Consider the following 23,638-nt stretch of genomic DNA (forward strand, 5'->3'; position numbering starts at 1 on the left):
AAGCTCTGTCCTCCGAAAAAGGGACGCTTTCGACTCATTGGAGTACTGGTCTATCACTTTAGCTTATATTAATATTTGCCTCAAAAATCCCTGTAACATATGCTAGTGTTAATAATGACAGCTTTGAGGTATAAAAATTTCTCAACCACTCGACCCTTCTGTGCATCTGCATGGCGTTGATGTTGTACTCGTAGCTGTGAGAAGTAAACGAGGACAAAGCAACATGCACCACAAGCAAACCGCTGTCAAAACAACAACAGAAATTGGATTGATAATCTGCACGTTTTTGTTTTGTGCATAAACATTTCATGCTACTTGAGTGAGAATAATAAAGAAAACCGAAGAGCTTGTTCTTTTTGTTAGTTACAATCACATTAAGCCAACAGACTATGAAGCCAGGAAACGCAGGAGGAGTTAGCTCTTTTTGATTGAAATGTATAAATGATAAAGAAAACATAATGAAAGTGAACATAAACACAACTTCCTGCACATGGTAGCCAAACCCACACCTTCTTCACAACAGTCGTGCAATGCTCCACCATTGTTCTACCATGGTATCTACCTCCCCATGTATTTTTGGGACATTTGTAACAGATGTGTAGTATATTTATTTAGGCCTGAGTGTTAGCTAGCACCACTCTTGGCCACGACAGTGGATCTGAAACATGCTCGCAATCGCAGGCGTCGCAGAGTATGCAACCTCAAGAGCAGGCAACTGGCCATGCTGATTCACTTATTCCATCATGCTGAATTAACTGGTCCACATTACCTGGACTATTTGCTATTGCAGGAGGATGAGGATGACGACGACGAAGAGGACAACCAGGTGTCACCACCCGCCGCTTCCCAGCGGCCTGGACGGCTAGATTCCTGTAGCGTGCAGGTCTACCCTCCGCTGAACCCAGACCACGAGCACTTCCAGCTGCCGTCATACATGATGGCACACCTTGGCATCCACCACCGAGAGAGCAAAGATGGACTGGTCATTTACGGTTAGTGTGCGTCGCATGCCTAAGACAGCATGACAGAAAGCTGTGCAAGAACGTCAGAAAGTTGGCAGGATTTTTGTGGTAGGCACGTAAACAGAGACACGAGACACGTTTGTGTCTCGCGTTTGGGACGGCAGTTCAGAATGCCCACTTATAAAATACGCCATTAAGCAACACTGCTCTTTTTTACCACTGTGTGTTGCCGCACACAAGCAACGCTTCTCTTTTATCGCCTCTCTCTCTCTCGCTGCAGCACGTAACTGGCGAAGCTAGGCTCACCCTCCGAGATTGCAATCTCAGAGGCCACGCCTAGATGTGTCACGCCACTTACCGATGATGATGCTTGCCTGCGGCATGCTAAAGAAACCAGTGCTTCCACTTCTGTTTCTCACTGCAGCGCAGAGCACTGGCTGACACAGATAGGCATGACCTCCGAGATTCTGTGAAACTGGCACGAGCCACCCAAGTCAAGCTGACGTGCTCACATAGCAGGGTCACGGCAAGACTGGGTCACGAGAGAGCAGTGGATCAGATAGTTTCACTTTCACAGGCCAAACGCCTTCGTGTATGCAGTCGACAGTGTTTCTGGTGCCATGCCAAGCTCTGTCAGCCGTATACTTCGACGGGTTGGCAAAATCTTACGAAAGTGAAACTGTCTCCAAAAGTCACGGAGGTTGCCCAATGTTGTCCCAACGGTGTAGTCAGTGCACCATGTTGTACTCGAATCGCATGCTGCTTGAACACAACATATTTAATTCGCATCATAACGTGCTAGCTGTTCGCTTTGACCACGTTGCTGTTTTAGCCGGTTTCACAACAATATGACCGAACCAAGTGGAAAGCACAATACGAATTCTGAATACAAAGTAAGAGCCCACTGCCACGCATCTCTTGCAGATGCTAACCACCATTCCTCACAACGCGTGGCAGGTATAGCGTACATATGGTCTTGGCTTAAGTTTAACGTAGTTCGGGGCTAGTTGAGTACGCGGGACCCTACGGCTATGGCACCAATAAGCCGGGTGGCCAAAGTTTCATTCCTGTGTGGCTGGGCACGACCAAGCGTGAGCACAAGAGGGCCAGATTTTTCCAGATGTGCATAATTCTTATCGAAATTCAAAGTGAAGATTTTTGCTTACTTCAGCCTGTTTAGTAAAGTGAGTCAATTAATATACACAGTAACAGTAAGAAGAAGAGCGCTCGTCCAAATACCTATCTTGATTGATGTCAGCTATCCGCCAATAGCGCCCGTCTGTGGGAATCTTGCATATGACGACCTGTACAAGCCACCAGCAGCTTCAAAAATGGGTCACAAGAAAGCTGCTGTTTGAAAAGAAAGTGTTTGAGAAAAAGGTGACATTGCACTCCATTTGTACGTTCCATGTGCTACACACAAGTGTAAAATGTGGCTGAGTTGTTCACAACAGTGCACGCTATCTGGAGAATGTGCTTTTTCACCAAGCCTGAAGGCTAATTCAGGGCCCTTTTAAACAAATCGGTGCTTGGGCTTATCAAGATAGTAAAGTCAGGGCGCACAGAAATGACTAAGCCAAATGCGGATGGAACTCTTGCTCTGCCGCTATACCATGCAGCCAGTTTGGGGGTCTTATAATCTTGGTGCGTCAAGGCTCGACGGTACGAAAGAAATTAGTTGCGACAGTATTGGGGGCATGAAACCTGCCACTGGAAGCGTGAGAGCACAGAATGGTGTGATGCAACGCTTCACAAATTTACATTCAGGCTTTTGTTTCAATGATTTTAAGCCCTTGAGTTGTGCCACCTTGGGTTGATGGCATGGATGCATTCTAAACTGTGCTTTTCGTTTTTTCTACAGCTAATGCATGAAGAGAATGGCAACACAGGTACTCCCGGCACTGTATATATTCCAGTATATATGCCACTTCAGGCACCAACCGCAAAATTTACATAAGCAGAGCATTTCCGAAATCCCAGCATCCATCGTTTGAATCTAGGGGTGTGCAAATACTGAATAGTAGATTTCGAATCAAGTATTGAATCAAGAAAAGAAAGCCGAGTATCGAGTATTAGAAAAGTTAACACAAACTATTATGCTTCCAAATTCCATGCAAAAAACGCAGTGCTGCAAGTGCTCAGGAGGCTAATGACATTACTTAACAAGAATCTACCAAGAAACAAGAGAACAAGAGAAACAAGAAACAAGAGATGTATAGTAGGCACTACTCTTATTAAAGGCAACGACAAATCAGTATGCCAGCACAGATAACTCGGTTTATATATGAAGTTCTGGAAAATATTCTTTGTCAATAGAATGCCTGTTGAATAGAGTCAAGTGATTTTTTTCCCTCTAAAGCTGAAAAAAAAGCGAATTTGCCCTAAATACCAATTGCGTTCTCAATTTAATAGTGGTCCGCACTGTGCTTAATGGCAATCTGTTGTTTAGAAAGTTTTGCTTTCCAGTTTTCTCCCGGAAAACAGGAGGGTATTTCCATCTTTATGGCAGGTGGTTTGTAGTTTATCGTCAGCTTGTTAAGACCAATCTGCGCGACAGACAAAAGTGGGGAATGTGGACCACGTCACTCGGAACTGCTCTGTGTGGTCGTCGGCGCCGCTCGCATCAACCACAGTCAGCGCCGACAGTGAAGAGTCGTCAAGTAGGGAGGTCCACGGCAATTTCACGCGACATGGGCCTCCCACTTGTCACTAATATGTCCCTATGGGTGGCTCATCAGCGATCGGTCATTAGATCATGCACGCAGGTTAGATTGACGGCTGTTGAAGCAGCGTTCAGGTCTGCGGTCGACCAGCAAGCAACTACCGCGAGCATGCATGCTAAGTTCATCTGTGCATTCCCATGTGGGTTGAGAGCTCCCAACTGTGTGGATCTACGTGCGTATCTACTTGCGTATTCAATGTGATCAGTGTGCCTTCCAGTGGCTAATCAGACCAATCTTCATTCTTGCTCCATGCTTTCCACACGCGCTGCTGTTGTAGTATCCTCTGTTCGCGTAGTGTTAATGGTTTCAATTGGTCCAGTCAACCTGGTTGAGCGTTGTAGTACCGATAAAGGTCGTGCGCTGTTGGAACTCTGTGCACGTCATCGCACCGACCACGGTCGGGTCATTCACCGAAAGTACCAATATTCTAAAAACAAAACATTTGAGAAAGCTCATGTTAGATATTCAATTCGCGAATCAGATTATTCAAACGAACGCTGTTCGATTCATAATGGAATATTCAAGTACTTGCACACCCTACTTGAAATCGAAAGGATTTATACCCACTTTTTATTAGTCCCTTATGAAACACTTAAAATTTTTACTTATGCATGTGTAAATGTAGTACTTGAGATGTGGGTGCTAGGCGCACATCGCATTGATGTGTGCACTTCTTGTTTGGTTCTTCAGGAGCTGACAAGGTGCAGCACTATGAAAATGTGCTGCGGCAAATCCTGTACTTCAACAAGAAACCTGCCTACTACCTGAATCGTGCTTTCAAGCTGGTCTGCTCAGAGTTGAATGGCCGCTTTGTCAGCAATGAATACATCCAAACGGTAAGCCGACTTTGTTCCTGGTCACCCAATGCCAAGCTGTTCGATAATGCAATGTAATAAACCTAAATTTTAATTTGGCATCCTTAGCCTGAATGCTTTGCTTGAACAAGTACTGCTATGCAAATACTGCAATGTGGCACCAATGAAACAATCAGCAACAGTGCTGTTAACTCTCCACAAATGTGACTCTATGGTGATGGTGATAATTATTGGTGATTATGGTGGTGGTGATGATGATGATGATGATGATGATAATGATGGTTCCATGATCGTTCTTTAGTAAGCACATGTTTGCCCCCTGAACATAAGTTTCACTGCATGCACAACATGGCTATAGCAAATTATTGGCTGTACCTATGTTGTGCATGCCGTGAAACTAAGTAATGTCACAAGAATGTGTAATTATTTAATATAACAATGTAAAGTAACAAAGTACATGTCTCACTGATATCAGCATGTAACAAACGTATGCTTATATAAGAATGTCGGATATAACAAAGGTATTTTCATGCCTTATGTGACGTGGTCCCTGGTTTCTTTTTATGAATGGATGTTCTGTATGGGTAAATTTATTGTAATTAAGTACTCAGTGCCTTAACACAAAATGCCACTGCCATACCTTTGCACACCTGGATTTTATTACACAATATTTGAATGCAATTAGAGGCTTATCCAATGTTCTTGTTGAGCAGTACGCTTAGAAATCTCAAATCAACTATGTAACAAAATTGTGACTGTTTGCTGAAACAAGTGCTTTTTTTTCCATCAGATGTCTTCAGGGTGGTCATAATTTCCAAAATTAACATAATAAAGACTGCCACTCTGATTTAAGTGTTTTTAGTTGTAATTCTAATTGGCAAGCATGCTTCTAACCATGCACGCAAATCAAAAAAGGTACGCCTTTGAAAAAGCAGACTGTTCGAATGAAATTTTTTTAGTACAATTTTTCACACCTTTCACATTTAAATAGCACTTAATTTTGAATGTCACACTTCTAAACCAACCTTCTGAATCGACTATATGTGTCATCGTGGAGTTTATTGGCATTAAATAAGTATGTGTTGCGGACAAACAAAATGAGAATCGAAAAGTGCAGAGTAGAACATTTCTTACACGTCTTATAAGTGATAACTAGACTGTGAGATTTCACGCCACAACATGTTCGATTGCCAAATATACACGTAGGCCCCAAAACTAAGCATGAATGAATGAATGCAAGTTGAAAATACACAGACATCACACAAAGTGACGAAAATAGAAACAAAAGAATTGACACATCATAGTTAGCCTTGGCTTGTCTTCACCTTCATGTTCAATCGCGCATGTCACGCTGGCCTCAAACAAATTCTGTTCACAGAGGCTTAGCATCAGCCACCACTTGGTCCGGTAATGAGCCTTTCCTTTTGTGCCTTCAGCTGACAGTGATTCACCCACGGCCCGAGTCACCTAGCCAGCACGAGACGGCTGCACCGGCCACTGGAGCGATGCGCACCACTCCGGCCTCACCGTCGTCCTCGCGGCCCGTGGCTCCAGCTGCACCTGCCATGGCCGCCCACGCGCAGGTGGCCTCACACAGCGTCGAGGCCAAGCCGGCCAAGACCCACGCAGGGAAATATGTGGAACTGCTCGATGGCGGCGCGTCCGAGGCACTGGCCAAGAGCTCTGCAAGTGAGCAATGAGCGTTTGTTCTCTCGCTGCAGCAAGACGTCATTACAGCCAGACCTTTATATCAAAAATTATTGGATACATGAGCAATTATGCTGGATATATGCTGGCAAGTAGCAAAGGAACAGGTGGTTTCTTGCATATTTTTTAACATCGAAGCCTCACTATGTCGGACTACTTTTATAGTTCATTTGTGGTACAGTAGGCTTCTGTTAATTTGACACCAGCTGATTCGATCCTGCCCAAAGGTCTCAGCTAGTGCCCGTACATTTCTATGGACCAATACTTTCATTATTTACACCCTAAAGTTGGTCTTCACTGGACAATTTGAACTTGACTGGTCAGCACAAATGCACTTGGCTCCAACGGTGGCTCCAGTCAAGACTTCAGTGGCTGTGGTAGGTGGCACTAAGTGGCTGTTATCTTGGCGGCACTAAGAGAAAGTGGATGCATCAAACGAACACATTCTGCTGAAAACCCCTATTTTCAGCCTACCTTAGAGAGATTTTCACGCAGAAATGGTAGCTCACAGTGAACGATTACAGTATTTACCCAAATCTATTGCGTGCCATTTTTGTAAGAAAACTGGTCTGAATATTGCCTGTATGGTTTGGTCGGATGCAAAACTAAAGCTACGTTCACAGCGTTTGCAACAGCCTACCACGAGAACCAGCCTAGCCAATTTCATCAGCATTGTTTTCGCAAGACGGTGACACAACAAGCTCTTGCATATGACCTGCCACTTCCAGTCTTTCGTTACAAAAGGTCTTTCTAAAGCAAAGTTATCCTACATGCTAAGCTAGCCGCAACAAGTCACGTCACGTCACATGTTTTTGGCGTTTCGGAGGATTGCATGCATCGAGGAACAAACTGGTGAAGTGGTTAGTCTAGGCGGGTGCCTCCTTCTCGTTTACGTTTGTTGCACAGTTGTTTGATAAATGCAGAATATCAAACGTGGAGTGAACTGTAGGGAGGATTAGCATGTTGTGGTCCCTTAGACACCGATAAAGGGCTGTCTGAGAGTGATATGACTGTAGACGTTAGGTGTAAGTAAATTTGCCTTCTGTCAAGTTTAGGTTCGCAGGTTTCATCTTTCTGTGATTGCCAGAATCGGAGGTGTGCTAAATTTTTCACGTTAACAAATCGGGTGCACATTAGCTTTCTGCTTTGCTTAGGAGCTATAGTTTTCAACTTTGACAACATAAAAAAGTGCATCACGCTCAGTTTGAGGGCTTGAACTGGGAAAATTGTGCTAACATGTGTTTCGACATTTTTTTTTCTGTCTCTTGCTTAATTAAATCAATTTTATCGGTCATATTGTCATACTGTATATTATCGGTCATACTTGTCAGGGTCATATTAACGGACGTCGACTGCATTGGTGCACCGTTTTCTCATTATGTCTTTGCAGAAGCTGGTATTAATCCTTTTTTTCATTTTTTTTTTCACCCAGGCCATGCAGTGACCATCATCATAGTGGTGTGTGTTGGCTTCCTGGTGTTCATGATTGTGCTCGGCGTGATCCGCATCCGTGCGGCGCACCAGCACCAGCAGCACCGGCAGGGCAGTTCGCGCCTTCGCTCGGGGGACGATCAGGACCAGGAAATGGCCTGGGATGACTCCTCCCTCACGATCACCGTGAACCCCATGGACGTAAGTGCTTCACTCACTGGCATAAAGTATGCTGGGACTTTGGTGGGACTGTTCTTCTGTCTTGCTGAAAGCACACCCTTCGTCCCCTCCCTGTCTCACGAGTGCGGTTCATCTTTCAGCAAATAACCGAGGATCGGGAAGGCCGTCGCGGCGTGGGTGCTAGCACTGGCAGCGGGAGCAACAACGGTCGCCGAGCTGCGGCCGAGGATGACGACTCCGACAGCTCGGACGACGGCAGCAGCTACCACGAGGAAAGCGAGGAGGAAGAGGGGGCTCCACCCGAGAAGGCCAAGGCCAAAGGGGACCTCGAGTGGGACGACTCGACCTTGACCTTTTAGAGCGAGAAAGAAAGAGATGGCGTGCCGCCTTCGGCAGCACGTGTCTTGCATGCCCACCACAGTGGTGAAGAAGGCAACAGTTCCTTCTGTTTCTCTTTCGTTCGTTTCTTCTCGTTGTCGGCCTCCCTCGAAGCCTCGGTGATCCGTAACGTCATTGCACGGTTGCAAAGGCCGAGCAGTGCTTCAAACGGGGGCCCTCAGAATGTAGGAGAGAGCAAGCGCACGTAGGCCTTTCTCCTCTGTGCGTCGTCCTGTTTGTAGCACTGTTCAGAGCCTGTGTCGTGTCCTGACTAGTGTGGGCAACTCAGCGCCCCGTTTCGGTTCACAGTCGCACTGCAACAGCAGTGCAGTCAGCAAGGATGCAGAAGAGAAGTGTGGCCCCTTTCTGTCCGTGCTGCCATCACAGTGCTTTTTTCATATTGAAGGCGTTCCGGATCCCGAGCTAGCCCCTAAAGCTGCATTGTTGTAGTGATTCAGAATGCAACCTAGTGTGCTGACCGGGAAAGGCAAGAAGTGTGTCTTTCTACTCTTCAGCCGGAAAAAAAGAAAACAAAAGAGGATCGCACCATTTCTCAGTGCAGCTGGCTGTCCAGCTCAGTGCTGCTTCCTTTGGAACGCTGGTAGCGAGTGCCATGCGAGTGATGCGTACACGCAGTGGCACTGCGAACAGCTGTGTTCTACTCTCTCTCCTGTCTTGCCTGTGTGGGGAAAACTGTGCAACAAAAGCCTTCTGTGGCTGTGAGCTCAGAAGTGTCTTGCGGAAGTACACCCTCGGGTTGAATAGCCCACTAGGTAGGATTCTAATCACTGCACCACGATTTTGTCAGCTTCTCCTCTTGACACAGAAAAGTGACAGGCATGTACACTTTCTCGCTCTCTCTTGGCTTCTTTTTGAAAACTACACTCGAAGCTTTGGCATCATGTGCAATTCATATAGCTTCTGCATATGACACCTACTGCGCTGCACGCATTTGCAATTCCGGTGAAACAGAAAATTAACCGAACAGAGCTTGAAGCAGCGCACGATGCTTTGGTTGCAGCAAAGGGGGAGCCAATAGATAGCTCGGACGTAGAGCCACAGAGTTCTCCAGCATATACCGGTTCGGCTTTACAGAACAATCGGGAACCCCTGTGTGGGATGCGAGTTGGTTTTGGGGAAGAATATCTGCTGGCGGCAGAGAGAATGGTACGTATTAAGAAAGAAACAAGCTCATTAATTGGCTTTATCATTTAATTGGGCGTGCAGGAAACTGCTCTTCTCATTCTGGCAGATATTCTGTCAGCTCGCTGTGCACCGTTCTGTTTTGTCTCATTGACTTCTTTAATTGCGCATCCATGCGTTTTCTCTTTGTCTGCATAACAGCATGTCTGTACTTGGTTGTTCAGCTACTGCTGCCTGTGCCTCCTGTACCTCTCAATGAAAACTTTTCATGGCCCTTTTATGCAGCAAAGCCACGTTTAGTGTCTGAAGATGGAGAACTCTGTGCCTGCTCGCACGTGTACAGACCCTTAATGCGTAATATACATGCATTCTCACACTGGGCCACTTGGTGTTTTGGTTCCCCTCTTATTTTTCTTACATTGTTTTACCGACATTGCTACCTTTCCCTTTCCTCGCGAGAAATCTTTCTCTGGGGCTGCTCCATTTCTGAAAGCATGTCTGCGTGAAAAATGTTTTGTAGGAATTGTCAAAAAGGACAAACCAAGACTTTTGTTTGCCCATTAGCTGTCAGTGACATTGGTGGTTGATACGGGATAACTGGGTCAACCTGCCGATCGCCAAAGCCTTAGAAGATGCCGGCTCGCTTCAATTTGTAGGTACACAATAGCACAGGCCTTGCACTCAGGCAAGCCTGGAACTTTTGAAAAACTAAGAACAGGTTACTCAATTTGCTGCCACCAAGTCATCTTAAGCATCTTGGATCTGTAGTGTCAGATGTTTCAGCTGAAAGGGTGTGCAGTCTGCATAGCTTTTAATCTTTAAGCTTGCAATCTGGCCATTATGCAGTTGGGACTTTTTTTTTTTTATTCGTTCCTCATTTAATCAGCCTGCTTGAAGGAAAAAACAAAAAAAAACATCTTTTGTATACTGGCACATACAAATGTGGTGCAGTCTGCATCAGAAAGAGAAGTTGTCCTGACTGACACAAACATTTCAAAGCATTACTCCGCAGCCTTGCTGACTGCCAGCATATTTTTCACTGGGCGCACATCAACTTTCAACATGTCGGTGTTTCTTTCTTTTGTTTCTCCCTTCAACTCGTTTTTGCCTTCGTCTCCCGGTATTTGTTCCTTGTGAAGTCAGGACTGATCACAAGTGTACGGTGGTCCTTCCTGCCTCCCTTTTTTATACCTTTTGCTTCCCAGATTTATATTTATTCGCGCGCTACTAGCAGCGAGCCAAAGAGCTTGCTTTCTGGCCGAGTGAACCTTTCCTTTCCTTCCCCCCCCCCCCTTTTTTATTCTCAATCTTTAGAAATGGCAGTTTCTTTCAGGTGCAGGGTTAATTTGTCACGACATTTGAAGGACTGCAAACCAACACGCAGAACCTAACAAGTCATGCACATTGTTTGACACCAGGCGCTATTTGTAGTTGCACACAGGCACCCGATAAAGCTCCGCAGTTTTCTTTTTTTTTTTTCTTTGGAAATGTTGGAAACGTTCCAAGCGTGAGATAGGAGCTACAGACAGCCAAGTTTGATGCTGTCAGTGCTATGCGCTATTACAGCTTGGCTTCGACTTCTATGGTTTCGTTTTCTATTAGATTCTTTGTCAAGTCTAATGATTCATAAAGAGACAAGAAGGTGTGAGAGTCGAGAGATAAAACTGTAAACAGAGCATTTGTACTTCAAGTTTCTACCATTGTAATGTGTCTTCTCTCTGCAAATGTGCATGCACTTACACATATATTCAAGCTAAATTTTTCTACCGTGAATACTGGTGAAATGCATGGCAAATTAACAACAGCAGTATTGTGTTACTGGTATAGCGACGTCATCAGCTTCTTTGATACCATTGAAGGAAGCCTCGATTGTTTGTTGCATTTTACTCATGCCTGCTACAACCTTTTCTTTCTTCTCCTTCCCTTTTCTTCACCCCCCCCTTTTCTTTATTCCATGCTGGTCTGTCAGGGATAGACCATGGAACTTTGGTTGTGGTTAGTTATGCCGAAATGGAAAGAAGGGTCAAGAACGTTGTTTCAGTGAATAGCCTTACTACTCAGTAGTGGGTGAGTGCGTCACTCGGACCTAGCTGGAAGAGATAGCTGAGCAGCACAAAATGGGAATACGCTCGGAGCTTTTCAGTGTGGGTGAGCGTATCGAATCATGTGCTTTCGCAACTGATCCCTTCTGAAAAGCATATAGTTGCATTTGTTCAAACAGTCTTGCTGCATGGCTGACGTGTGAGCTCTTGTTTTTATTATTTTTGTAATGATGTTTTAGAAGAGTTTCTTGGATTAGCTGGATTACTCTACAGCCTGCCTCTCTCTCTCTCTCTCTGTTTCTTTCTTTCCTTGCACAAGGCCGTCTGGGCACAGCACTTTCGCGAACCTATTAACTGCCCGCCGACTCTTTTCTTTTCACTGTGTCGCGCTCATCCCGCCTGCTTGGTTCTGTACAGGTTGAGAAGAGGAAAGGACTTGGTAGAGACGTGCATACTTCAGTTCTCGCGTCAAACTGCTGTTGGCATTTGCAGCTTTCTGTGCATGATAAATTCAAATGAGGCACGTGTTAGTTATTCCCTCATTTGCCTGCGTAGGCGTCAGTAGACTCAATTTTTCACAGAATGGGAGGATGTTATGAGAACAAAGATTTTATCCTTTTTCTGAATTTTCTTGCCAATTTGAAAACTGACTTCCTCTACACCGGAACATAAAGATGTCTGCTTTTTCTTTCGAACAGGCATTTGTTTGTGATTTTACCATCCTCATGCCAGTGGCATGTCTTCTTTGCCACTATTATTATTTTTTGGCAGCTTCTGTCTTCTCTTTTATCTTCAACTTAATTGGGGCATTTTTTGATGCTCAAGAACAAATTTACTTTCAATGTTTTGTAAATTACCATCAGTTTGCTGGTGTAGCCAGTCACATGTGATGGCTGCTGTCTGGGTGATTACAGAAGCTTTTATTCTGTTCACTCAGCTTTTGTAAGTTTTCAGATCACGTGGGAAGTTGGGTTTTCGCAGAATTAGCATACGGGAACCTGCAGTGCAAAGCTGTGCACTGTACTTGAACGTGGGTTTAATGACAGGTACTGTGCTTTAATTGCACCTACGCTGGTTTAGTTGGTGCGATTTGTTGTGGTTGTAGCCTTTTTGAAAGCAACATCTGTGTGCAAAAAATCTTTTGTCTTGTCATCACCCTTTTCCCAAGTGCTGATATCGCTTGAGTAACGTGAACAAACATGTTTCCCATATCTTTGTATCTTTCTTTTTTTTTCTTCCAATCTTAAGGTTTTTTTTTTTTTTGTCAGCTGGGACTGTGCTTTTATTGGCATCTTTATGACACTTTTCTGCCATGTTGTCCAGCATCATACTTCAGCTGTTATACTTGAGCTGCACTTGTTGTCATCATCCAGTGCGTGTAGGACATCTTTAGGGTTTTGCACATACCACTGCTGTTTTTTGTCGTTCGCATCTTGTTGTTTTTTATGTGTTTCGCTTTCTCAAGCCTTCAAGGGTTGTTTGAGAGTGTGTGTGGAAGCAGAAGACGACAGGGCACGCGTTTCTTGTTTTGTCTGAGTTGGTCGTTGAGTTGTTCTTTGTTGCTTGTGGTCTAGAACGTGGGCCGTTTCATGTCGGCAGCTTGAGAGAGCGAGACCTTTACCGTGCCATAGTGCAGATGACTGCTGAGTTCAAATATACTTGTCATTTAACAGAGCTGAGAAGAAGAAAACTACAGCCACATGAAAGTCAGCCATTGTGGCTCCTTTCCTCATTTTTTTTTACTTCTTCTTATTCTACTAATTAGCTCGTCAAGGAGTTCACCAGAGTACACATTCTGTATACTAACATTCTATTGATTTCACCCACTGCCCTTGCAACGTCAGAGTGTCTTTTTCCATTACTGTCATGTTGAAAAATATGGTATCCTTAAGCTTGCTTACATTTTTTTTTTCTTTAATGTACAATGGTCTCCATGCAATGATTTTGTTGTTGCCAAACAGTGTCGTCGTACGAGTGCACTTACTTACACCCACTACACTTGGCCTTGGCTTGCGAGTGTGGGCCACATTTTTGTTTCTCCCCCGTCATTGCATAGCACTAAAGGAGAAAGTAACATATCTGCTACTACTACCAGCCGGCTTTCCGCTGAATGTCCCTCGAGCGTGAAGAGGAGCTGCCTGGACGGAGCGACATGGGTTTCTTTTGTTGGTCTTCAAGGCGCTCTTGCTTGGCTGTTTGATGTCTGTGGTCGTCGTCACCACCTTGAGTTGACTGTTTTGCGCATAGTGATGGCATCTAAGTGTCGATGGTTGCCAGTATCTGGAGCCTAATTGAGTCGCCGCTTGTATAAATGCACCATTCCCACTCCCGCCGCCTATCCGCTTTTCCTTCTCGCTTGTTGCCCGAGCTCTTCTATTCCACAGTGTTTGCTATTGTACGTATCATCCAGACGGATTCACTTGCTGCTGGCCCCAGCAGAGTTGAAGCGTTTTGCATCAGAAGTGCGCGTACTGCCTTGACTGCAGGCACGCGTTGCGCGGTCCGTGACGAGCCGCAGCTCAAAAGCAATGAAAAACACAGTCATCGCTTTTGCGCTTCGTTAACCAGGGGGTGCCTTCTGCATTATCATTTCTCTAGGGCTGCAACAGCTGGCATTGCAGAGCTCTGTAGACACAAGCATTCCGAAGAAACGGCAGGTGGTCTGGTACTGTGTGACATGCTCGCGCCAGTAATGCCACCGAAAGTCAACACTGGGGCCAGCAGCTTGTTACGGAGAGCTCTCGTTTTTCAGTAAAATTGTGCCACAAAATATTTTTTTTTATAATCTTCGTATTCTTTTGTTGTATTTCGGCAGTTGGTACATGTAACTATAGGAAAGAAAGAGACGGCGTTGCCTATTGTGTAGTCTATACATTTCTGTCCCCCCCTTTTTCTTCCCTTGTGTTTGTGCTAATTGTATGCTCGAGAGTCAAAACTGAGACATTCCATGCAAAGGTGAAAAGGGCTGTTTTTCGTTTGTTTGGCAGGGAAAACCATTTGAGTATGCTAAGATGTGAACCATGGGGCTTTAGGCTCCCTTTATTTTTTAGCGTACGGGATGGACACACCAGCCCCTGATTTCAAAGGGGGAAAAAAAAAAACAGAAGAATGTGCCGTTTAATTTCTTTTTTCTCCGAGAATGAGTGTGTCTTCTGTCCTGTACAGCGTGTCATTCGTGATATGTATGTATAAATATACATATAATATAATAATGCAAATTGTAGCCTCGTGTAGGAAAAATCCTCTTGAACTGACAAATATTCTGTACCAGCTGATCACTTTGATTGCAATAAATACCACATGGTTGTCCCACTCGCTGTCTTGGTGTGTTGCCTTCTGGTACTGCCAGTCTACTGAAACTAATGGTAATCTGAAAAGTGGTAAAGCAGCATTTCATGCTTAAAGGGGCCCTAAAACACTTTTTGAACATGGTAAGCAAATGAGCCAGTCTGTCACAAAGGCTGCTGTGAATATGTGAGCCAAATCTTACGCGCCACATGCAGCAGGGAATTTACAATCTCATGTCAAACGTAGTGAAACTTTGTTTGCGCTTGCTTCCACAGTGGCGTCACGCAGCGCCATCGCACACTGCTGAACCCATCAACGCCATTGGCTAATTTCGTGATTGCAAAAGCATTCTCAATAATGCATATAATTGGCAAGTTTGATTTAAAGAAGTGAAATATATATGTCTGCGACCTGAAAAGAAACAGAAAGTTCATTTGATCTTTGCACTGCTGGTAGCTGGATCTGCTATGCGCAGCCTCCAAGATAGCAGTGGAGCATTGCGTGGTGTAGTCTACCGCAGCCAACATGGAGTGCCAAGATGAGCCCTTTCACCATATTGCGCCACCTAGACAATCAACTTTTGGCCGTTGCTTTGCCGCCTTGGTTTCTCCCCTGCGTAGCTTCCGGCACCCTAACAGAGAGCAAAATAGAAAGTCGTGTGTCAGTGCGATAACTTCACTTGTACTTGTCCGATTTGATCAGTTTTCACAGCATGGATTCATGAGACGACGTCCTTTAAGAGGAAGCTTTAGGCCGGGTGTTCCTATCTAAATGCATGTAAAAAGAGAATTTGTTTTTCTCGGCAACCACTGCACCAAATTTGACAAAGATTATTGGATTTAAAAGACAAACTTCAAATCTAGCGACTGTTGCTTTCAAATTTTTGGTTTAGGTCATTAATATTTTGTTAAAAATTGGAAAAAGACAAAAATTTTCTGAAAACAAAACTATCAAGTTTACAACTCTGTAACTCGGCAAGAAAAGTGATATCACAATTCTGTGAATTGCATCTAATGGTACATCTAAAGTAGACAAAACTGATAAGTTGCACATGAACCTAAAAAAGTTCAGTAATATGAAAATACAGCTTTCGCAGAACCCTTGTACACAATGTAACAAATTCACGTAATATATAAATTGCCATATCGAATTTGTGTGCTTTTAATTATCTAATGGATGCCATATACAGGAACGCAATATCTGTTCTTGATGCGGAGCTATTAATTTATAAACTTTGTGTGTCTATTTTTTTGTTGAACTTTTGAATTCTTTAAAATTCCTTTAACGCTATTCAGGCCCTAAATCGAAGTTCTGCTTTCAACATTCACAAGAATTTTCTCTCCCAAATGCAACAAATTTCATTAATGTCGGCGCAGAGATTATCTCAGCAAAGCGTTTTTGCGTTTTACATGTATTTGAATAGGCCACGTTGGAGTTGGGCCCGAGCTAAAGCTTCCTCTTAATAGTGAAGCCATTCTGCTATTAGTTAGCAAGGTGTTTCAGGGACTTTTGAATATGTCTATGCACAACTGATATCTGCCAGTGTATCGCTCTGGTGAGCACATCATCCGGATAATGGGCTTATACCTGCCACATCTTTACAGGCACTGCTACCATACTGAAGAGTGGGAGGATGCTATTTCTTAGTTATAGCCATGGTATTATCTATGGTCACAAGCACTGCACACCTATGGAAGCCAGCGCTCTGATAATAGAACTTCAAGCCATGTACGACACTGTGCAGGCTGCTACCTCTTAAACTGCCTACCCTCACGCACTTGGATGTCTTCACAAATTACATAATGGCTGTTGAAGAACTCAACGAGGTTCACAGGGCAACGGAAATATGCGAGGTGATACACATCCTGAATTGCAGCACATATTCTGGGACCATCATTTTCGGCAATAATACCGCCTTGGCCACCAGGCACGTGCTGATTAACTGGTTGAGCAAAACCGGATGAGCTGATTGTCTGGTTGGGCACCATGTCATGCGAATGTGATAGTATCGCCTAACGTGGTTGTTCGAGAATATGTCTCCAGGTGCCTGCGTCAAGGTACATTGGATTCAAGGCCATGCTGCAAACCCTCACAATGCTGCTGCTGACCAGCAGGTCCTCCCAATCCCGACCCTTCCTCAATCCCTCTCCCACCTCAACTCCTCATTGTACTCAGCCGCCCTCTTCCCCGCCCCCCCACCGTGCATCTGGTCCCTCCCCTATCACCTTACTAGCGTGGAGGAAGCTGTACTCTACAAGCTGTGAGTTGGGTTTGCCCTTACAAGAATCCCGGGTTGCCCCCTATACCTGTACTTAGAACGTGCCTCACTTTACACTGGGGGCATTATGCTCAAACTGCCCCCTTCCAGTGGTCAAAGCAGACGCCTACCTCTTAATATTGTCTTGTCCAGGCTTGCAAGCGGTCACGGCTCCTACGATAAACTGGCCTCCACTACAGTTCCACGAGCAGTCATGATCAATGGGTACATAACAAATACCACAAACTGCTTGAATTTATACACAACACAGGCCTCGCAGCATACATGTAGTACCCACCAAGCATTATGCTTTAAGGCGAGTCTTCACTGCAGTAAAAAAAAATTCAAGGGCACCTAGGTGTTCCTATGTGGGTGAATGCAAAAGCATTGCAACGTCTCTCTTATAATGACTCATTTTACGAAACATAACAGTATTGTTTTTAACTCACTCAAGCAATGTTACGGAAGTAAACTTGTACTTTCCAATTACGCATGCACGCATTTAAGTCATTTCCCTCACAATAACCTCCATCATCCTGGAAGTTTGGCTGAGGAGCCATGAGTAAAGACTGGCCACCGGCTTGATCTACCTCTGTGGCCACGTGACTTTTTGTACCATTTCCATGAAACTTTCGTCCATTGAAGCACACGACAGAACTCTCTGAAATCACCCCACTGACCGGCAGTGGGCCTGTGCCGTCAGCGCCTTCACAGGGGAAGGGGCAGTACGGGAACGCTGGCATTATGAGTGGCATCGGAGCCAGCTGTGGAAGAAGATGATGATGAACGCACAAGCAGTGGCATGTGCGCATCTCTTTGACCACATGAATTTTTATACCATCTCCGGCCACACTGCTGAGTTTTCCCCTTCATGAGCCATATAATGCTTTCGCATTAAAAATGCTTTGCATGTGCATTGAATGTCCTGTCTCCTACCAGTCTTCTGTGAAATTATAGGACGCCTGTTAAGCCACTTCATTGCGATCACATCGCAATATCCTTGTCCAACTGCAGCAACTAATGTCACCTAGCTCTGATAGACATTTTAGATGTTACTAAAGACATTTGAATATCAAACCTGGTGATTTTGCACCCATAGCAAGCTCTCTGCGGAAACATGGGCCTTATGATCTAACGCCTACTGCTAATGCACAAACTGAACATTGCATATTTTCTGACAACACTTGTATTAAATACTTCATAGAACATGGCACTGGTGCATGGGAAGGAGCGGAGCTCAGAATATAAGTCTAGCCCACTACATATTGGAAGTTGCATGTACAATTATATATGCACTCCAAAGATGCACCTGATGTTTGCAAGCAGTGTCATTTTTGTGCAGTTCTTAACGTGAATAGCTTTCTTCAAACCTCTTGGCCATTTTGATTGTAGTCGATGGTTTTCAGACTTTCACCACCAATACGAAGGCATGAATGCAAAAGGCACGCGCTTACATGCAACTGAGCTGTGGGGCACATTCGTTGCTGAATGCCAACTGTGAGGGCGAATATAAAAGTCTTTGCCTCTATATTTTATTAGCCAAAATAAGGTACATACAGGTAATTACAAATATATGTACTATTCAAGGTACCTGACGCTATTTTTCCACGTAGTCCACATGCCGATTCAGACATTTGTCCTATTGCAGCACTAAATTTGAGGTGCCCCTGTCATATCAGTCGGCAACGCACGTGGCCTCCTCGAACGCGCATTGACATTCAAATTTTCATGGCCTTTCACAAACTCGCAACACCACCGCCTCACACCTCTCAAAGCGAGGCACCTTTCCCCATATGTGGGCTACATTTCTCTATGAATTTCGATGGGCGTTCATCGTTTGCTCCATAGAAAACGAATCGCACATTGTTGATCATATGCTGTGGGCATGTGAAGCACAGCCGGCATCTTCAACAACTGACAGCAGCGCCGTGCCGCAGAGCTACCGGCAGATAAGTCCGGACCAGTCCAAGAAAGGTCCACCGCTGGGAATGGATATGTTGACTTTACATTTACAGCCATAATTTGGCTTAAAAAAATAGAAGTAAAGACTTTCCGATTTGCCCTCATGTGATATGTAGTTCTTTGAAACACGCATGCTGTCCCATGTGAGCTCTAAGGCACCTGAAAGTTAGGTGCCATGTTGGAGCGCTCAAGAAGGACAGCAGCCCTTCTCTTTGCCTGCCACCCTCTCCCCCTGTGGCAGGTGTGGAAGAGGAGGATGGCAATTGTCTTCCACGTAAGTGCTTCTGCCACTGGAGGCATGACGAATTGGCTTATATGGGCAGAGATATAACTTCCCATAATAATCAACTTGAACTTAACAACTTAAAGAACATTTTTAGATTGGTGCAATATGTATATTGAGTGCTTCTGAATGCGAAAATAGGTGTTATAATTTACGAATCACAGGCAGAGAAAGCCCACTGATGCACACTTATAAACTAGGTTCGTCCAATTTACAAGAGGTTACTAATTACAAATACTCGGGAGTCACCATTGGTAACAATCTGTCATGGAACATTCATACTGACAACTTATGCACATCAGCCTTTCGTAAACTCTGTTCACTCAGACACAAATTGAGAAACGCCTCAGCTAGTGTAAAACTTCCCTGCTACACATCCTTTATTCAGCCTATAGATGAGTTTGCATGTATAGTCTGGGATCCCTGTATTAAACTCAACATTAAAAAGCTTTAAAGAAGACAGAGAAAAGCAGTTCAATTTATTTATTTTTTTCCTAAATTTTCGCAGTATGATTCTTTCTGAGAACTCATGGTAACAAATGGTATACAATAAGATACTGAACCCTTAACAACTAGGCTCATCTAGCACCACCAACCCCACACTTTAATCTCATATTTTGCACACACTTGAGTGTTCAATTATTCCTTTTTTCCACAAACTATTAATGATTGGAACTTGATGCCGTACCCAATTGAACATACTAGTGCTGATTGACATGTGGTACTCTTTTCCTGCGTTTAATCAAATGCTTTTGTATCCACCCTGCTTGGACCCCTGTGCAAGTTTGCAGTATTGAATAAATAAATAAATATGTATATCCTTCTATACTACCACTGCAGATGTGCTAGTCTATGGATTTCTGTATGAAATCACGCTGTGAAACAACATACGCTAGCCAAGTATCTTCACGCCACCAAAAAATTTATGCTCCAATTGCTTTAATAAAGCACACAGCTCTATAGCTTTTTAGAAGCATGCAGCTATTCACTTACATTTACGATGATAATTAATGATTTCTGCACAACATTTTATTTGTGTGTGTGATTGATGCTACAAAGATGCAGCGTGTCTAACTGGTGGCAATGAGTGTTGCACATTCTGGTGACATTCTCATGAAGTTAAAGCTGTCACACATTCTAAGCAAGTTTATTTAGGAAATATAAGATGGCTACGGCAGTGTGATAAATGATCACATGTATTCTAAGCACTGTGAAAAAAAAGAAAACTTCACATGCTTCCATGATCTACATAATGTGACTCTTAAAGCACATCCCAGGGATGTGCACAGCATGTGAAAAGTGCGAAATATTGTGTGCACAGCCAAGGACATAACATTCATGTCCCTGTGGCAGATGTAGGAAGGCCGCACACAGGATTTAAAGGTAAACATGAACAGATATTTGGTTGGTTAAAATAATCTGGGAAAACCTAAATCAGTCAACTTAAAGAAAGGAGTGCCTTGACACTTCAAGGTTACGGGTGTATACATTGGGTAGTGGGACCTTGTGCATACGCTACGGCTTTCGCAAGAACGCCAGGAACAGCAACAAAAGGTTGCACATGCTTCAAGATGCTACAGCCATTCAGTATAGTCACTTCAGAGGAAGACGTTGAGTTGGCCTCAAAATGTTGGGACTCTCCTTGTTTAAACTTGGCTACACATTTCTTTTCTACTTCTGGCGCACAGGACGTCTTCTTGATGGTGTTCACAGTGCACAAGGACTTGAGGAAATAGGGACCCTACAACAAATCTTCAAACCTGCAAACGCACTGTAGTGAATAGCAAGTATACCTTTCAATGAATACATTCTCACAAAATTTATTCAAAAGGACATAGTAATAATGGAGATATATAAATAACACAATGTTTACTTTCCTTTAATTTCTACTATTTGGTGAACTTTTGATAGAAATTCATGGCCCAGCTGCACGCTTAACTGTCTCCTAGCTGCACTTGACAATTTGCATTATCACATACTTCATGAAAATTTATCACAAGATGTTTCGTCACCACCACCCACCATAGTTACATTGCGGCTATGGTGTTGGGCTGCTAAGCACGAGGTTGCGGGATTGAATTCCAACCACGGCAGCCACATTTTGATGGGGGCGAAATGCAAAAACACCAATGTACTTATATTGGTGAGAAAGAACCTCAGGTGGTCCAAATTTCCAGAGTCCCTCACTACAGCGTGCCTCATAATCAGATCGTGGTTTTGGCACATAAAACCCCATAATTTAATCCCCCTTTTTTTTTTCATCAGCGACAAACACTTTGATAAAATTTGTGATGGTGGTGGTCAGCCCTTTGTGACTTTTCTTTTTTTTTTAATCATGACTATAAAGCAGCCTTCATTTGGACATAATTAGAAAATGAACCTCCCAATCTTTTTTTTTTTTTCATAATTGCGGCAAAAGTGAGACAGGCTGATGAACGAAAGTTATAACAGAAAAAAAATGAACCTTTGCTCTAGGATGGGAGCTACCAGTTCACAAATTCTGAACAAATGTTGGGTATTAGAATGTTAGAATAGTCTAGAGTGAACACCACACTCTGTATGTATTTTTTAGTTAGCTAGGAGAGGAGATTTGTTTTAAAAGTGACCGAGAGGTTGGCCTGTGGTAGACTCCTCTAGCCTGATGAACTGCGCTGAGGAAAGGGAAGGGGAAAGTGAGTTATGAGAGGTGACAATGAGGACAGAGGACGTAAGTATGGCCAGGCACTTGAAAGATGGTCCTTCGACCTATCACAGCAGTGGGAGCAGACTGATGCTATGCACACGCTTAAATAATAGATTAAGGATTCTGCAACTCGATTTATTAGAGTCTGGCCACGGTCACAGTACGATGTCGTCAGTCAGACAAAAGAATCAGCAAATGCTTGCAACTCGTGTGGATGTTGGAGGCAAACACAAAGAAAGTTTATATATGCGCAATTTTGGGCATATATCATCTATCACAGTCAGGATTCGGCACATTGAACAAGATGCACTAATTTTGTGAAAGCCCACACAATTTTATGGTATGGAGCACTATATTGTCAAACCAGTTGTGTCATAACTTGCAAAAATAAATATCATGAAACTCGACCATTAAATATAGCATCTAGAGCGGTGTGAGATATGGTAGAGTGATGTGACATATAGTGGCTAATGCTGCTCTTGAAGAAAAGATTCTGTTTAGCATGCTTTGCACAACCTGAAGGTAGCGCACGAATGGCTTGAACCATGGCTGCCCAAAGAAACATGGGCAATTATTGGTAACAAGTTGACAACTAGTTCATGGTCAATTTATTCAACCAGGCACCAAGCTTCGCTCATGACATGACTTACCGTTAACCATGTTGGCCGAAGTTGGGCTTCTGTAATTGGCCCAACACCTTAGGGTTGTAACATTGTTAAACATACTGCCAATGCTGCCGATGCAAGCAGGAAAACAAGTGTAGATAAAGTTATGTGCAATACGTGTGCTAGTGCTCGTGATGCTCATCCAGTCATGTGTGTTTGTGCAGAACCCTTTTTATCATTTCGGTGATGTGCCTGTGTGCATGGCTCTGCTTTTCCAATGGCCAAGAACATGGCCCTGCTCTTCCAACAATGACCTTCACTCTTCAATGATAAAGCTGTTCATTACAGTGCAACTGTGCCCATAAAAGGGTATGAAGCACTGAAACACAGGAAAGGGCAAACAGGACTGTAGCAGGGCAGTATGAGAATAAAATATGGAGGGAGTAGCAGTGGTTCTCAAATGATTGACGAGCTCTTTTAAGTCATAGGGCCACATTTTTGCCTAACCAAGATGCCATATTGTTTGGTGGGCCTTGAAGTAATTATGGCCACTCGAGGGCACTTGCACAAAAAATTTGAGTTGCATGTAAGTTTACCCACATTTGTAATGCTTTGTGCTAGTGGCCCCTATATAGTTTTTTGATGTGCCTTCAGACTTCAGCATGTAGGTATTTTCGCATTTTGACTCTATCATTGGTTGTGTGCCTCACAGCTCTATGCTACACCATGATCCTGTCACTCTGCCAAGAGCAGGCTAATGCTACCACTCACTTCAATAGCGAGTGCAATGCAGCGATGCTCTTCTGCGGCTCTTATGGGAAGGTTGAGAAGTTGCTTCATTTTGTAGCAAGTGTTCGCTCGATGAGAAATGGCCTACACATTGGGCGGATATGTGAGTGCCATTGAATCACAGTGACCATTCAGCTGAGGAGTGGTGCTTACCCCACCAAGTCGAGGAGGAGTGTTAGATAAAGACTTGGTTATCTATACTATGGGGCTAAGAAAATCAAGCAGAGCTATGGCCAGTTCGTGCATGCCAGCACAACATTTGCGATGTCACCATATGGAGGTGCACATTTTATAGTGAAGCTGTATACCTCTGCCACCTCCCCCCCCCCCCCCAAATGCATTAGTCATTTCCGTGGGCAAGAACTCAGCCAATCACAGTGGGAGGCATGC

At 44.0% G+C, this 23,638-nt stretch overlaps 2 protein-coding genes across 2 annotated transcripts in view; one reads left to right on the forward strand and one right to left on the reverse strand.

The window, feature by feature from the left end:
• Cals (calsyntenin 1) overlaps nt 1-14,693 on the forward strand; it is a 291,844-nt gene extending 277,151 nt beyond the window's left edge. The window contains exons 13-17 of the mRNA XM_065447819.2: nt 791-992; nt 4,376-4,521; nt 5,937-6,189; nt 7,640-7,839; nt 7,959-14,693. Of these exons, the coding sequence (XP_065303891.1) occupies nt 791-992; nt 4,376-4,521; nt 5,937-6,189; nt 7,640-7,839; nt 7,959-8,177 (1,020 nt within the window). The 3' untranslated portion in view covers nt 8,178-14,693. The remainder of the gene's footprint in view (nt 1-790; nt 993-4,375; nt 4,522-5,936; nt 6,190-7,639; nt 7,840-7,958) is intronic.
• LOC139056032 (uncharacterized) overlaps nt 6,046-23,638 on the reverse strand; it is a 41,623-nt gene continuing 24,030 nt past the window's right edge. Inside the window, exon 2 of the transcript XR_011512102.1 lies at nt 6,046-6,183. The gene's annotated coding sequence lies outside the window, so the exon portion shown is untranslated. The remainder of the gene's footprint in view (nt 6,184-23,638) is intronic.

Source organism: Dermacentor albipictus, chromosome 2 (genome assembly GCF_038994185.2).
Source record: "Dermacentor albipictus isolate Rhodes 1998 colony chromosome 2, USDA_Dalb.pri_finalv2, whole genome shotgun sequence".
Taxonomy (NCBI): Eukaryota; Metazoa; Arthropoda; class Arachnida; order Ixodida; family Ixodidae; genus Dermacentor; species Dermacentor albipictus.